This window comes from Harpia harpyja, chromosome 3 (genome assembly GCF_026419915.1).
Source record: "Harpia harpyja isolate bHarHar1 chromosome 3, bHarHar1 primary haplotype, whole genome shotgun sequence".
Lineage (NCBI taxonomy): Eukaryota > Metazoa > Chordata > Aves > Accipitriformes > Accipitridae > Harpia > Harpia harpyja.
In genome coordinates, this window is record NC_068942.1 from 19946682 (window position 1) to 19962681 (window position 16000).

Consider the following 16000-nt stretch of genomic DNA (forward strand, 5'->3'; position numbering starts at 1 on the left):
GTTGGTGGAAATTTTGTTTAGACCAAGGATCAGTAGGATGCACTTTGCTGATGTTCTCTGTGTTGGTTGCCACCTAGTGGTATTTCTGCTTTCCATCTTGCTTTTTAAAAACAGTAACTTCCACAAGGCTGCTTTAAAAGACCTATTTTACAGCTATAAAAATCAAAGACTAAAAAAGTAAGTTCCTGCAGAAGGGGATGCGTTAGGGTAGAGTGGGCAAGGCAGCCTGAATTAGGTACATCCTAACATCTGAGTGGTTGACACTGCCAGCTTACGTACTGACAGCATCTTTGAAGATTTCAAGTTGTTTCACTTATTAGCTTTGAATAAAATGTTTCTGAGAATTCAAAGGAATTTTGGTTTAAATTTGAAAATGTGTTCATTTGGTTTGCATTCTAATGGATGGGTAGATTGAGTTATTTTTTCTGAGAGTATACTTACATATAAGTCTCAGTAGTTAATTTTTCTTATGGTACTTCCGCTGTGCCAGTGTTTAATATTGTTCTACCTAAAGCGTAAGAGCACCTGATTTTACCTTATTTGTCTTTTAACATGTTAAAATAATTCTTTATCAGATACTTTCCTGCTGTTAGCAGATCTTTCCTATTTAGAAACATTGATGGGAACAAACTGAAGTTTTTGAATTGATGGCTAGTGCTAATCAGACACCAGCTTTCACAGAGAAACACAGATGACTGTGATGGTGGTAAAATATAGATTTTTGTGAGCAAATGCAGTATTTAAGAATTTTTGAACTTGCAACTGTAGATTGCTTTTAATTTGGATATTATTAGCCATTGAGTGTTTATGCACTGATATTTGAACCATATATATGTTTACTTTTTTTTTTTTTTAGGTTAAAATGGGTTTACTGGTAGACTTGACCAACACCACTAGATTCTATGACAGGAATGATATAGAGAAAGAGGGGATTAAATATATAAAGCTCCAGTGTAAAGGGTAAGTTGTCTGCACTTTTTTAATATTTAGCTTTTAATTTGAAAGATCACACTGAAGTAATTAATCTTTTTTCTTTATCTCTTCCCTTTCCCCTAGCTGTCTCCTAATCTGTGTGTTCTTGTGTTTTTCAGGCATGGTGAGTGCCCGACACCTGAGAATACAGAAACATTTATCCGTGTATGTGAACACTTCAGTGATAAGAACCCCTCAGAGCTTATAGGTATGTCTTCTTATATCCATTATATCCAACTTATATCTATCATTAGTTTTTACTGTTAATTTTTTTCATATTTACTCATAACTGCAGCCTCTTATTCTTAAAAATCTAAGCAAAGGAATTTTCTCAGTCTTGTTGATGACTGATCCCACTGACTCTCATTTAACAGTTCCTCATTTTTCACTCTCCTTTTGCAGTTCCTCCACTTGGTCCACCAACAGTATTTCAGAACCTGAAATATTGTTATGGTCAGCAATTTATATGGTGCGTGGATAGCATGGTGATACCCTATAAATAGCAGACCCATTTAACTGGTATTTCATCTTTTAAAATGCCATTTTTAGTGTTGAGTCACTTTTTGACTTCTATGAATTTTGGAATGTTCTTCCATTATTTAGATTGTTTCACCTCTATGGGAAAAAAAGCCAATTAGAAAGAGTCAGGAAGAAAATAATGTGTTGACCACAGGTTTAGGCTTTCATAGTAAAAGAGAAATATTGAGATTTTCCATTTCACTTCCATGAATTGCTGAAAAGTTGTTTCTGGTTCTGGACACTTGTTTCCTCTGACAGAGCATCAGAGGGACTGGTGTGGAGGATGTTTTTATCAAAAGCGAAAGCAGTCTGCAGCAGTGATAGTACTGCACCCTGTGTGATCTTTCCCTTCCAAGCTGTTGGTCTCATTGCTGAAATGCTTCTTATCTTTGTCTTGTGTATAAAATTATTGACTTAACCTTCTCGGTAGCAGTAACAGCTGCAGGACTTATCAATAACGATTGTGTGCAATTTCATTTCCAATGTCAAGATTAGATATGAAAAGAGACTGAAATGTGAATAAGTGAACAAAATTTTCTATTCAGCTAGAACAATACAGGATGGAAACTAGTTTTGCAACTTGAAGGACTGGAGTATGCCTGCCAACCTTAAGGAAACAAAATGCAAAAATTTTCTTAAGCAGAAAACAAAGGAGAAATGATTACTGGGAACAAATTCTGTAAGGAAGCTAAAATTCATTTCATTTGATGCAAGTTACACAGTTTTTAATATTATTAAAAGGTTAGAATGGATGAATCTAAGAAATTCGTGGTAGTTTTTGCCTTGCTTTATTAAGAATGGAAGCTTGGTGGGGCGGCTGACCCTGATACAGTTGATACATATTTCTGTTTACCCATATAAAGTTTCTGGTTTTTATTAGAAGTATCAAAGTCTACTCTTTGTAGGCATTTTTTGGATCTCCAGTAAAAAAATATAAAATACTTGTAGTGTAGGGGAGCATATAGAAAAAAAGATAGATATTCATGTTTTGTCTGAAAAAGCATCAAGTGAATTGTTGCTAAACTTACTTTACTAATTATGGTAGAGAAGTAGGGAAATCAGTAAAAGCTTAAGTGACTTGCTTCATGGTGTCAGGTGCCGGGTCCTGCGCTTGGGTCACAACAACCCCGTGCAGCGCTACAGGCTTGGGGAAGAGGGGCTGGAAAAGGACCTGGGGGTGCTGGTCGACAGCCAGCTGAATATGAGCCAGCAGTGTGCCCAGGTGGCCAAGAAGGCCAACGGCATCCTGGCCTGTATCAGAAACAGTGTGGCCAGCAGGAGCAAGGAAGTAATTGTCCCCCTGTACTGGGCACTGGTGAGGCCGCACCTCGAGTCCCGTGTTCAGTTTTGGGCCCCTCACTACAGGAAAGACATGGAGGTGCTGGAGTGTGTCCAGAGAAGGGCAACCAAGTTGGTGAGGGGTCTAGAGCACAAGTCCTGTGAGGAGCGGCTGAGGGAACTGGGGTTGTTCAGTCTAGAAAAGAGGAGGCTGAGGGGAGACCTCATTGCTCTCTACAACTACCTGAAGGGGGGTTGTAGTGAGGTGGGTGCTGGTCTCTTCTGTCAAGTAACTAGTGATAGGATGAGAGGAAATGGCCTCAAGTTGCACCAGGGGAGGTTTAGATTGGGTAATGAGAAAAATTTCTTCACCAAAAGGGTCATCAAGCATTGGAACAGGCTGCCCAGGGAAGTGGTGGAGTCCCCATCCCTGGAGGTATTTAAAAGACATGTAGATGTGGTGCTTAGGGACATGGTTTAGTGGTGGACTTGGTAGTGCTAGGTTAGCGGTTGGACTTGGTGGTCTTAAAGGTCTTTTCCAACCTAAACGATTCTGTGATTCTATGGTCACAACTGAAAAATATGTTAATAATAAGCATAATTGTGTTTGGTGTTAGTGGAAACTTTAATACTTGGAGATTTGTAATTTAAAATGCAATATGAGGAAGAGGCAACATCCTGCCTGAATCCATGACATCTTTAATAGCACAAATTTTCAGACTGGTTTGTTTATCACTAGATGGTGCTGTTGCCTTGAGAGAAAAAAGTTCCAATGCATTTGACTCTTCCCCTCCTTTCACTGGGGATGAAGTCAGTAAAATAGAGGCTGAAGACTTAATTCTTTTTTTCTTACATTGAAAAGATAAGTAATTCAAGGTGATTACACTGTTATATAGTTTTCTTTTTGTAGTTTGTTGTTGGTTTTTTTTTTTTTTTTTTTTCCAAAATTAATGTCTGGTCTTAGCATGGTAACAGCAAATTTGAAATAGAATTGTGGTCTATTGACACCACATTCAAGTTTGTGGTAAGGTAATCTGGATATGATTTTTATGCCTGATGGTGTGAAATGAATGTAATGCTTGCTAAATCCGCTAAAAGTACTATTACTGAAATTGATTGTATTGTCTCCTGATAAGCATTTGAGCAGTCATAAAAAAATACTTTGAATCTTATCTGTATTAGCCATTATGTCAGTTGCATTAAGTTAGTGCTCTTGAGTTGGGATGAACTGAAGCATCCTGTACTCCTGTTGCTAATAATTTGCAGAAATAATGTAATAAATTGCTTTTTAGCTTATGTGCCTTATGTGACCTGGGCTGCCTCGATGGGAAGGGAGATAACTCTTTAATGTTAATGATGAAGGTAGAAGGATCCAAACACACACGTGTGAAACTAAAACATGTTTGTTAAAACTACTTGGAAATTATGATGTCCTTTTCTTGTCTTGTCTAGGTGTCCATTGCACACATGGTTTCAATAGAACTGGATTTCTGATCTGTGCCTTTTTGGTCGAGAAGTTGGACTGGAGGTAACTTTGAATGTTAATACCTAGGGGTTTGTGGAGAGTGACCAAAGGCCTCTTCAGTATGTTTCACTCATAGTCCTGACAGCTATCCTAATGTATTCACTGTTTGTTATTTTAAAACTGCTTACTAATCTTGACCAAACAACCAATATTAACATTATTCATATCATCCCTTGGTAGCTTAGCCTGTTTCAGTCAAGATTTCCAGAAGTGAGCTGTACCTGCTGTGTGTGGGCTTTTAGGAGTGTATATATAGTACTGTGTCCCTTCCCCGTGACACGGCCCACATTTTGAGTAAGAATGTAGAGTTCAGAGATGCCTGAAAGGTTTATTTCCCTTTTTCATCTTTTTCATGTAGGTTTGCATGTAGGCTTTTTCTGGGTTTTTTTTTTGAGTTCTGAAGAGATTAGCTAGAGCAAAGCAGAGTGACATACGTGCTTCTGAAGGGTTGAGGGGAGACAAAGTCCTTGTTTCCAACTTGTTTGATTAAAGTCTACAGCATGCTTCTACACAGACTCACTGGGTTTTTTGTGATTTAAAAATGCTGGTGCCTTCATAAAGAGTAGTGATCTTTTTCAAATGACGTTAGTGTACAAAAAAAATGGCCTGTACCATGCTGGTGGGCATGACTTTTGCATGTTTGGTAGTGTTCACAACACACTATTTCCTTGCTGGTGGGGTCCCGTGCAAGGCATGTTTCTTAACAAGCCCCTTAAGCATTCTGATGATATTTCTTGTATGGTCCTGTAAGTGAAGAAAATTCTACTCCTGTTGCAGGATTTTCTTATGGCTGGACGTAACAGTTATTTGGTGCTTAGCATGTATGTGCAAACTGTTTGCAAAGAACTAGGTCATAGTTGTCTGTTAGTAAACCTGGAATAAAGACATTGGCGTAATGGAGACAGAACACCATTAGTAGGGGGTGGCTGAGTCTTGGCAGAATCTTAGCTGAGTATAGGAAGTAGACATGGATACAAATATCTTTATAGTATGATTCTAGTTGTTCCTATGAAATAGCAAATTTGTATGCTTTTAATCAAACAATTTAAAAGCAGCATGCAATAATTAGACTCAGAATTGGTCCTTTGTTCTGAAGAGGAAATACACTTGAATCTTATTTGAATCTCCTGCTTTTATGCAGCGTCTCTTTATTTTCAAAGCTCTGTGGGAAAAGCCTTAAAACTTAACAGCCATGTTTTATTTTTTTTTTGCTTCATTCAGGTAGTTAATTTTATCAAGTTTGTTCATCTCTGTCAGATTTTTTAACAGAACACCCAGATATCACCTGGTAGGGAAAAATGTCCACAGCTAAAGAATGAATTTTGGCAAGGTGCTAGTTAATGCTAAGCATTGTATCAAGATAAATCCAATTTGCTGTATCATTCCTTAAAATAAGGCACTGTTATTTGCTGATGAGAAAGTAAGATTTTCCTGATGGAAAAATCCATCCATATTCATTCCTTAAGCATATGATATAGGAGTGCTGCTGATGTATTTTGAACACTGAGATGTATTTTATAGTTAGTTTAAAGAAAGGTCATCCAGACTAAAAGCTCTCCAGCTAGTGATCAGAAACCTTACTTGACTTGCTTTTTCACAACTAATTTTTCTCAAAGACTGCTATGTTTCTAGAACTTGCAAAATATGTTTTCTTTCAGCTAGATTTCTGTGCTTGAAGTCTGTGCTGCCCTTCTGGTTTTCATTGCCATCTATTCCAGAATAGTATAGAGTTCTTCTAATATCATCAGAGACAAATTTGAGTGTCTTCCAGGCCCCATCCCTTTTGGTTTGTTTTGTCCTTTCACTGGCATTGATTACAGAAGATGTGAAACAATTTAAGAAAGATACCAAAATAAAAAATGTCTTGTGAGGAAGAAATTAGGAGTCTTAGAAAACAGAATGGGGAAGAAAGCTCCTTCCAAATAACTCAGATTCTTAAACTGTCATTTCTGAGATCTGATGACCGACCATCTGATAGTCTCACGCTGGAAAATGTTTTGTTTTCTTCTCTTACCAAAGATCAGAAGAGGGACCCAAACTTACTGGTTCTTAGGAAGTGTTTCTGTCTATTCTGGGAAATGTGCCTCATAAAGTTCTCAGGCTCCTTCCCATACTGTACAGATCAGACAAAAAAATGCCTTTTGTATTTAAATTCTTTTTTCCATTTTAGCTATATGTTTTCCTTGTTCCAGTGGCAGGCTATTTTCTTATCTGAAAAAAATTCTTTTCGCAGCATGTAATATGTGCTTTTGTTCCAGCTTTAAGGTAAGTGCTTGTCAAGAAGCCTAACAGGGATACATACCTTTTGTGATTGCTCCTCTCTTTTGCGTAGCAAGATTTCTAAATGTTGGTGCATGGAGCATTACTGTTCCACACAGTTATGATAAATTGAAGACAGACCTATTAACAGAATAATTTCTGTTAAACATTTTCACAGGATCTATCAAAACAGCGACAATAAAACCCTTGTGCTGTGCTCGCTGTTGTATATTTTGGAGTGCTTTCCAGTTGGCTAGTAAAGGTGCATGACTGTTAGTTTTGGTTTCTAATTTTTTTGTGATCCAATCTCCAGTTTATTAAAGCACTTAAGATTAATTGTTAGCTGCATAGTAAAAGGCTTCTGAATTACAGTTTTTTATGAGAAACTTCTGGAAAGAGAAGTAATTTCAAAAGATTAGGATGCTTTTTCCCCACTGTGATGGCAAAACCTCCAATGAAAGGAAAGATAATTCTTAGGGGAAAAACGTAGCCACATTTGAATTTCAACACTTGCATTTTTCTTCATTAAGTTTGTTCATCTTTTTCTTTGGTCTTTTTTGTCTTAATTCAGTCTTTAAGTACTTACCTACGTGTCAGCCATTCCTTTTCTGTAGCAATAATAAAGTTTTACTTAGGTGACCAGCAGACCACTATTAGCTACAATAAGGAGATGAAGCTGTGCAAGCTGCAGTTACTTCTGAGAACGTACGCAGTGCCTACATAATTATGCACAGTCTTGTGCAAGAGCAACTGTTGCCAGGCTGATCTAAGCATGACGTTCCAAATATAATTAATGTTTTTGTAATTACCAGTTTGGATTTGTTTTAATTCTCAGTCCCAATAAATCTTATGTTTGATAAGGTACAATATGACTAAAACATGTAAATTAAGCATCCAGAGTAATTTTAAATTTTTATTTGACAGTATTGAGGCTGCTGTGGCTACTTTTGCTCAGGCTAGACCACCAGGTATTTATAAAGGTGACTATCTGAAGGAATTATTTCGTCGTTATGGAGATGAAGATGATGCACCGTCACCACCTGAGCTACCAGAATGGTGCTTTGATGATGATGAAGAGGAGGACGATGATAATGGTAAAACAGGAGGCCAAGAATCAGAACCTGGATCATCAAGCTCTTCCTTTGGCAAGAGAAGAAAAGAACGGCTAAAACTGGTATTTTGATTAAGAACTTAATATTCTAATTGCTAAACTTAATTTCATAAACTCATAGTCATCAGTTACTCCATAATACATGCTATAGAAGTGTCAGTGCTCTTGCAAGTGAGGACCGGTAGTATTGTCTCTAACCAGGAAAAACTGGTAGATTCATTGCAAGCTTTCTTATGTTTCCTATATGAACCTTGAGCTTTAACATTCAACACCTCAACTATTCCAGTTGTAAAAATGACTTAAAATTTTTCTAATCTAACTTTTTTTTTTTTAAGTTTGAGTTGAGATAGTAAAGTGCTCTTTAATATTCACTCTGTCTTTAGAGCTGAAATGTTATAGGGGGTGTGTGTAAACAATTTTTACTTTTTTTTTTGTAGCCATGTGGATGAAATTCAGAATTAAAAAAATTCAGTGCTCATTTTGGTAAATATTCTTAATTTTGGAAATTTTGGAGGGTTGAGAATTGAATTACAAAAAGCAATAGAAGCTTAAAAATTCCAAGACAGCTTTGAAGTTATATTTTGTTCAAAGCTGTTTTAACTGTATAATGTTAAGAAATATGGCTGATCACTTATTGTGATTATTTTGACATACATCTGCATAATTGTGATGAAATAAGTTACTGTAGTTACCATAGTCCAGAACTAATACTCAAGTACAAAGAATATACTTGTATCATCTGAAGACTAATGGCTCAGTTCTCTCCAAATTCCTGACTCTTTATTTTTTATTTGTAGATAAAGTAAGGGAGAATGTTGCTGAGTGCAAAAATAGATTCAGTTCTTTTTGAATAATACTGAATTATTTCACTTGTGTGCTGAGGTGTGTTTGTTTGCAAATACTTGGAAATCCTCATATGAAATATGCTGCAAAAATGTATTTTGTTGTTACTGCAGCGGCTCAACATGGTTTACAGATGGAAGAAGTTAGCCTGAAAGGAATACAAAATCTAGTCCAAAGCAGCAAGATGAACTTTGAAAACTTTTAAATAGCCCATCAGCTGGAATAAAAAATTGCCCACACTGTAAAAATCCATAGTAAAAATATATTCAGGGTTATGACCACTACCTCCATTAGCCTTGCAGTAAAACATTGATAACTAAAAAAATTTATTTGGGCTGGAACCTCAAAACTGTTTTTTTGACTTGCCTTTTGATGCATTAGCAAATGTGGTGTGATGGTGAGGCCCAATGACAGCCTCTTTTCAGCAAGTATAAAACTAAACTGCTCTGTTTAACAGGTATCATGATACTGGCTTCCCAGGCTTTTTCTTATCTGCCACCATAGTTTTTTTGAAAGCTGGAAGCTAAATTATACGAATAAGCATATTAATAACTAAAAGTTAATTATGAGTTAAAGAATTAATGAAAGAAAGAATCATCTAGTTAATATGCATATTCGTATAATTCAGTTTTGCAGCTCTGGAGGAACATTCTTTGACATGAAGAGGAGGAACGGGGAGAATTCTTTACCATGGTTCTTGGCTGGCAGATTGGACTGCTTCTTAACTCAGTAGAGATGGATACAATCTATTTGTGATTCCTTGTAAATATGCCATCTACAGGGGGAATGATTATCAGGTAAATACCTCTTGCTCAGATTTTCTTATTTTACTGTCTAAAGGGCTAAATTTTCAGCATTACGTTGATTTCCTGCAGCAGATGTTTTCAGCCTTCTAATTTGACTCTTTCTCTAAACACCTTGGTGTAGACAGTATCAAACTAGAGGTGGCAGTGGTGCTGGTGGTGTTCTGAAACGTTTTCATTTTGATCCAAATCTTTTTGGGGACAGAAGAAAAGTTTAGCGGTAGAGGAAGAGACGCCTCCTAGGCATCTTGCTAGGGTAATGAATAGTCAGAAGCAACTGCCAAGCTAGCCTGTGAAGTGAAGTTAGCTTGCTGTCCATTTCAGAAATTCTATCTTGGATGTGAGAAACTTCACTGCAACACCTTTCACTAAAACTTCTGTATTTTGATGTCAAAAAGTCTTGACAGCCTTTCTTTTCTACACTACAGAAACTGTGGGAACCGTTAGAACATAATGCCATTACAGTTTTCTTTGTCATCACCCGAATGTAGTTGACAGGTAACAGCAAATCTGTTTGCTGTACTCTCAGATGCTGCATAGGAAATCCAAACATGTTTTGACTTTGTCAGTGCATGCCATAATGATTGTAGCATCGAAGCAACATTATTAATTGACACTTAGAATCTCAATTCAGGAAAAAAAATCTTCAGGAGAGAAATACTTGATTTTGCAAATAGGACAAAAAGTTATAATTCTGAGCCAGAACCTTCAAACTTTTCATGGGTCAGTTGGATCTTTTACTGTTTATTAAGGAATGCCATCTGTTTTAGTCCCATGTAAGCTGCATATTTCACAGGCATTATAGGGTGTAATATGTAGTGCTTCTAAAATGGATGGTTACATCTCAAACAGTCTGGAAGAGATGCTAGCTGTTTATGATTTTCTCTGTGATTTTGAGTGCAAGTGTCTTGTGGTCATCTGCGAGACAGAGGGAAACCATTAAACCTCATGGTTGACATTGTTAGCGAGGATAATAGTCATTATTTAACTATCAAAGTACATTGATTCCAAATATTAGTGACTTTGTGTTTTTCTGCCTAACTCCTGTACTTATTGTTCCGCCCATGGGCGTCCTGATGGATACAAGAAAAAGATATTTTCTGATTTTGCAGCAGCATTTTATGTACTTGAATACAGGTGTCATTTCGTTTTAGCTTTCTCTTTCTCCACATTAAATGCCAATTTGTTCATTTTTTCCCTGTAGTCCATATTTTCTATACTTCTGACAATTCTTGTCATTCTTTGTGTTCTGTCATGTTGACTCATGTTTTTCTGAGACTGTGGTGCCTGTACTTGAACACGAGCCTCTAGCTGAGGCCATCCTAGTGCTTAATAGGGAGGAATTAATTTCACGTCTTAAGGCTAATACTTCTGTTTATATATCTCAATATAATTGAGTTTTACAAGACAGAATAATACTAATTCAGCTTTTGGTCTCTTGCTGCCTCCGTATCTTTTCCTCTAATTATCTACCAGTGTGTGTTTGTATAATTGCTTATTCCTTATTAAGTGTAGAACTTTTTTTATACTGAATTGCACAGTATTTTTTCCAGCCCATTCTTAAAATTAAGGGTAACGCTGAATTCTACATCACAGTTTGTATCCCTGTTACTAAATTCACAGATGTCACCAAAATAAGAATATGCTAATAGGAAATTTAGGGAAAATAAATGAATTCTCTTATACCTAAACCAGACCCCGCAGATCCTCCTCAATATATTCTTCCATTTTGTTAGTGAAACACTAACTCCTCTGGACCTGGTTTTGAAACAGGTCGCTCTTCTGTTTTGTAGAAGTTACATCTACCCCATGTTTTCTGAGTTCCTCTATGAGAACAAGACAAGCAAACAAAAGACAAGCCAAGACAAAAGCCAGCATTGAAAGATGTGATATTTCCTGCTTTTCCCAATTCTGTGAAGCCTGTTTCATCACCAAATCCAAATGATTAGTTGAACACTGTTGTTACTGAGTGACAGTCAGTATGATTTTGTTGTATCTTTTTTGCTTGTACATGCCTAGAGGCAGTTCTTGTGATTTGGTCCTGTATGTGTCTAGGTATTAAATCTAAGCTGATTAGTGTAACTCCCTGGCTTTCCCTTCCTCTCTTTTAGAAGATGCGGACTCACTCTCCTCCTGACACATTTTGGAATGTTTCTTGTCCTCTGGAAGGCAGTCTTTGAGCGTATTGGCACTCAGTCAAGTCTGAGTAGCTGAAGATGGCTATCGCCCAGGCCTGGTGATAGCCACTAGGGTCAGGGAGGTGTGTGTTTGAGGCTGTTCCCACTCACCGACTCCTCCAGATGGTGTTTAGGATCTGAACCAACACAAGATAATACACATTGCCGCTTCTCCTTCAGCCAGAGTGATGGGGGGAGGGATACAGTGGCAGGTGGGGAGAGCTTGATTAGTACAGGTGGTGTGAAGATTGTGCAGAGTGTAGATACTAAGTGCATGTAGTTACCTTGGATCCATTAGGGCTTCTAACTCTTGCCTTAGTAGCAGTGCTGAGGACCTGAGGTGCTCCTGCTGAGCTGAGTGCTCCGGCATCTCGGCACTGTGTTCTCTAGTGTCCTCTTTCCATGGTGGGGTTGTTAGCTCAGCAGTGGTGTAGAAAGTGCATGGATCTGGCTCAGTTTTGCCGCCTTATCCAAGGAAATGTCCTCATGAAACTTGGAGCGTTGAGTTAGCCAAGCATGAATGCCCAAGTGACTCGCCTTGTTTTCATAGTGCTGTGCCTTAGCTAGTGAGTATACTTGAGGCAGATAATCCGCAAGAGACACTTTCAAATGGCAGGCACCAAATTAATGTTTATGACTTTCTTTTCTGGAAAATCTTTCCTGTTGCCTGCCTTTTGCTTTAATCTTAGCAGTTGTACTGCCATCACACTCTGACATTATCCTGAGAAGCAAGGCAAAACCTTTTTCCTTTATTTCGTGGTGCTCTTAACCACTTACTTGGTATTCAGACAGCATGCTGGCCAGGCATGTGTAGCTGTCTGCCTCCCTTGCCCAGTCACCTGTGTGCTGTTGCACCTGCTGGTGCCCACATAAGTAATATAGGATAAGTGCTGCACCAAAAGTCTGTGGAGCTTGAGGTAATTAAGGTTATGAACTAGTGTTTTTCTTTAGGATGTACTGTTCTCAGCCTATGATTTGGCGATGCAACTGAGCCAATCTTAACTAAATGCAGGCTGTACTGAAAACTGCAGTCCTGCTTTCCCTGCGCTCCTTGTGTTCCTTCTGCTTCCCTAGTGCTGGCACTAGTGCTGACTTATCCTATGGTGAGCTAGTTTAGGATGCTAATTTGGCAGAAAATTACTAATTTATGATGTTATTTTTGCCAACTTAGTTCCTAGACTTGCTCGAGAGTAGAACAGTTGAGTGCCATGGTGTGTGGAAAGGGAAGGGAGCGAAAAGGCTCCTTTCATCAGTAGTATGCAGCTAGATTTGTTAAGGCAAGTTTCAAGCATTTTAGAGAACAGATGTGAAACACTTTTATCTTCATTTGCAGGATTCATAGCTCAACAGGTGAAACTTCATGCTTTGATCTTCTTAGTCTGCATTGAGAAATTATTTGAGATGCTGTTGAAATAAGTCTGGTCAATTTGGGATCTCTATAGAAATCTTTAATTATGTAGCTTTGTAGACCTGATGGCTTTAATGTGTTCTGTGGTGCAGAATTTGTTTTTATTCCACTTGACATCAAAATTTTTCTGGAATATACAAGTTATTTTAGAGTTTTATTTTCAGTATGGGTTTACTGATCTCTACAGGCTTTTCTGTAGCATTCAGGATAGCACCTCCACTTTAGTAAACTGTTTTAGATTGAGAATAAAATTATGCAAGTATATATTTACACAAATATTTTGTTACAAACCAGCTGTTTGTGTTTTCTCTTTTGTTAAGAAGTTTGTCCTAGATCAACTGAGAACCCTTGCAGTCTGCTGCTGCATAAGTACGTTCATTCTTTCAATTGTTTTCCCTGCAGTGTAAGTTTAAGTTTTGAGACATATAACATGGTAGATCACCTAGGTGAAGGTGAAATCCATGTAATTGAACTTCTTGTACTGGAATTACCATCTAGGTCTGATAAAATTAACATATTTAATAGAAAACATGCATCTCAGATTTGGAGGGAGAAAAGTAGGACTTGATGTCTTCATCTGCTGAGATTTTTGTTTAAAAAAAAAAAACAACCACCAAAAAGCTTGTGTCTAAAGATGTTTCCTAGTGACTTTAGTTCACTAATTACCAAGCTACTTGTTTATCTCACGTTAGATCTCTACTGTTAGTGAACAGCTTTTACTTTCCATGAATCAAGGAAAGCATGGAATTGTTGGTCTAGAAATACTATATATGTATTAAAATTTTTATTTAACATTTCATAGGTCAATTTTTCCCTTAGTTTCCAGTTTACTTACTTTGAGGCCATACTTTTTGGCACACTTAAAAATGGTGTCACAAAGAGTTTTGTGACCTTTAATGCACAGTGATTTGCTCCAGGCTTACAATACTGTTTAGGTTCAGATTCTCATTCACAAATAGATGTCTTACACTTCCTTATTATTATATAATATTTTGTGTACTAAGGATGATTAATTTGATCCCTGCAAATTCCATATGTGACCAATTTACTATTAAATACTTGATACTGAAGTACTTTCTTTTTAAATAAAAACATTTTAGTTACAAATGAAAAATAATGACTCAAACTGATGCTGTAGCTTGACGTGGGAATTTTCTTGAGAGTACTAGCTAAACAGTGCCTATCCCTTACCATTCACCTCCTTTAAAAATTTTTTTTTATTTTTATTTTTTTATTTTTTCCCCCATAAATAACTCATTTCAGTTCCTGCGTTCATAATATGGCTCATCAGTGAGTTTGCTGACAAAGCTGAGCTGATGTATCTTGGTATTTGGGGGTAAATCTTTAAGGAATATTTAAGCTAGTATTGCTCTTGAGGGTCAAGTTGTAAAACCAGACTTAATCTTGTATTGTCATGTTCTGATCTGCTTTTATGAGGGCTTAAATACTAATTTTTATTTTTCTTTTTATTTAGGGTGCAATTTTCTTGGAAGGAATAACAGTTAAATGTGTGACCCAGGTGACAACACAACCAAAGTTAGGAGGAATACAGCAAAAATGTCAGCAGTTCTGTGGATGGGAAGGGTATGAGAACATTTAGAAGTTGTTTATTTATACTGTCTAGAAGTAAGTGTTATGTTTCTAGTTTTGCAGAAGGAAACAACTCATTATAAAAATGAAAAAAGGTGACTATTTTTGGATGAATTGTTTAAAAAAAAAAAAGCAAGCCTCAAAAACACTCGAAAGTGAAGCAGATGGGGATCTTGCATTGTACTATGAAACGGAATGATCAACTGTTGATATTAAGAAATAAGATTCCAGAACTGCTTTTCCATTGAGATAACAAAATGTTTTCAGATGAGTTGTTGCTGTTCAAATTCCAGATGTAGTCTAGTCCAGGTATTTGTGTAAAATTTAGTGCTTGCTTAAGCCATAGGCTTATTTATACAGTTGCTATGACACTTCAATATTGAGGTATAATACTTGTTTTTATAGCCAACTTGGATTTGTGTCCAATGTTAATGAGAACATTGATTTTAATGTCTCAGATTCTGAACTCCTCCTTTCCAAAGCTCATGATTCAGGGAGTTGCTCACAGTGCTTCGTAACTTGCTGATGCTTATAGTTCTTCTAGTGCTTGTAATTTTGAATTCAAATATCTCTTCCTCCAAAGTTAAAAATTTGAAGTTCCACATAATGTAGTGTTTTGTCATAAACAAATACCCTTCTTCTTATCAGATAGGCATTTGATTCCTCTTGCAAAATACCTTATTGGAGAAGATGTTCTAACTCAAAGTTAACCTTGCAGCAAGTCTGGTACAACATGTGACTTCAGTCTAATGTAAAAAATGCATTGCCTTGTGTGACTATTTATTGCAGAACATTAATAAACATGGTTCGTTTTTTTGTTTTTTTTTTTTTTTTTTAGGTCTGGATTCCCTGGAGCACAGCCTGTTTCCATGGACAAGCAAAATATTAAATTTTTGGAGCAGAAGCCATACAAAGTTAGCTGGAAAGCAGACGGCACTCGGTAAGTTCATTTTAAATGAAAAAGAAACACAGTAAATTTGGGTGGATGGTTTGTATTTTCTCAGGAAAGTGAATTCACTTGTACAAAGGACAAAGCATGTTCTAACAACAAAACTGACTCCAGAGATTAATTTTTTTGCTGCCTAGTTACCCAACATTTGCTGAAGTTTGTGGCCAAGTTTCTTTTTAGCAGCTGCTCTTGCAGACTGACTGTTAAATGCATGTACTTTTATTCTTCTCCATAACCCTTGCCTGTCTGTCAGCCAAGACTTGCCACCAAGGTCTTAGAATAATCTTAGATAACAGTAAGAATTTGTTAAGCTAAAGAATTTGTGTATAAAAGCTAAATTAAAACTTCTAGTTGATCCTTCAGAAGCTGGCTAGTATTGGAAATTTCATAGGTTTTTTTTATTTGTACTGTGATCCTTTGTTCAAGCTTGTAGTTCTGGTCAGCCAAAGAGTCAATAGTTTCATCTTCCCTCACCAGTTCTCTCACGTTCATTGCAGGGGTGACTTTTTTTTCTAACAGACTACAACCTGATTGGATTGATGTGTTGAACCTCTTCAGTGTTGTTG

At 37.0% G+C, this 16000-nt stretch overlaps 1 protein-coding gene across 1 annotated transcript in view; it reads left to right on the forward strand.

Annotated features, from left to right (window-relative positions):
• Positions 1–16000, forward strand: part of RNGTT (RNA guanylyltransferase and 5'-phosphatase) — a 189062-nt gene that overhangs the window by 14137 nt on the left and 158925 nt on the right. Inside the window, exons 3-8 of the mRNA XM_052781537.1 lie at positions 857–960; positions 1092–1180; positions 4222–4297; positions 7478–7727; positions 14370–14479; positions 15324–15425. Coding sequence (XP_052637497.1) covers positions 857–960; positions 1092–1180; positions 4222–4297; positions 7478–7727; positions 14370–14479; positions 15324–15425 — 731 coding nt within the window. The remainder of the gene's footprint in view (positions 1–856; positions 961–1091; positions 1181–4221; positions 4298–7477; positions 7728–14369; positions 14480–15323; positions 15426–16000) is intronic.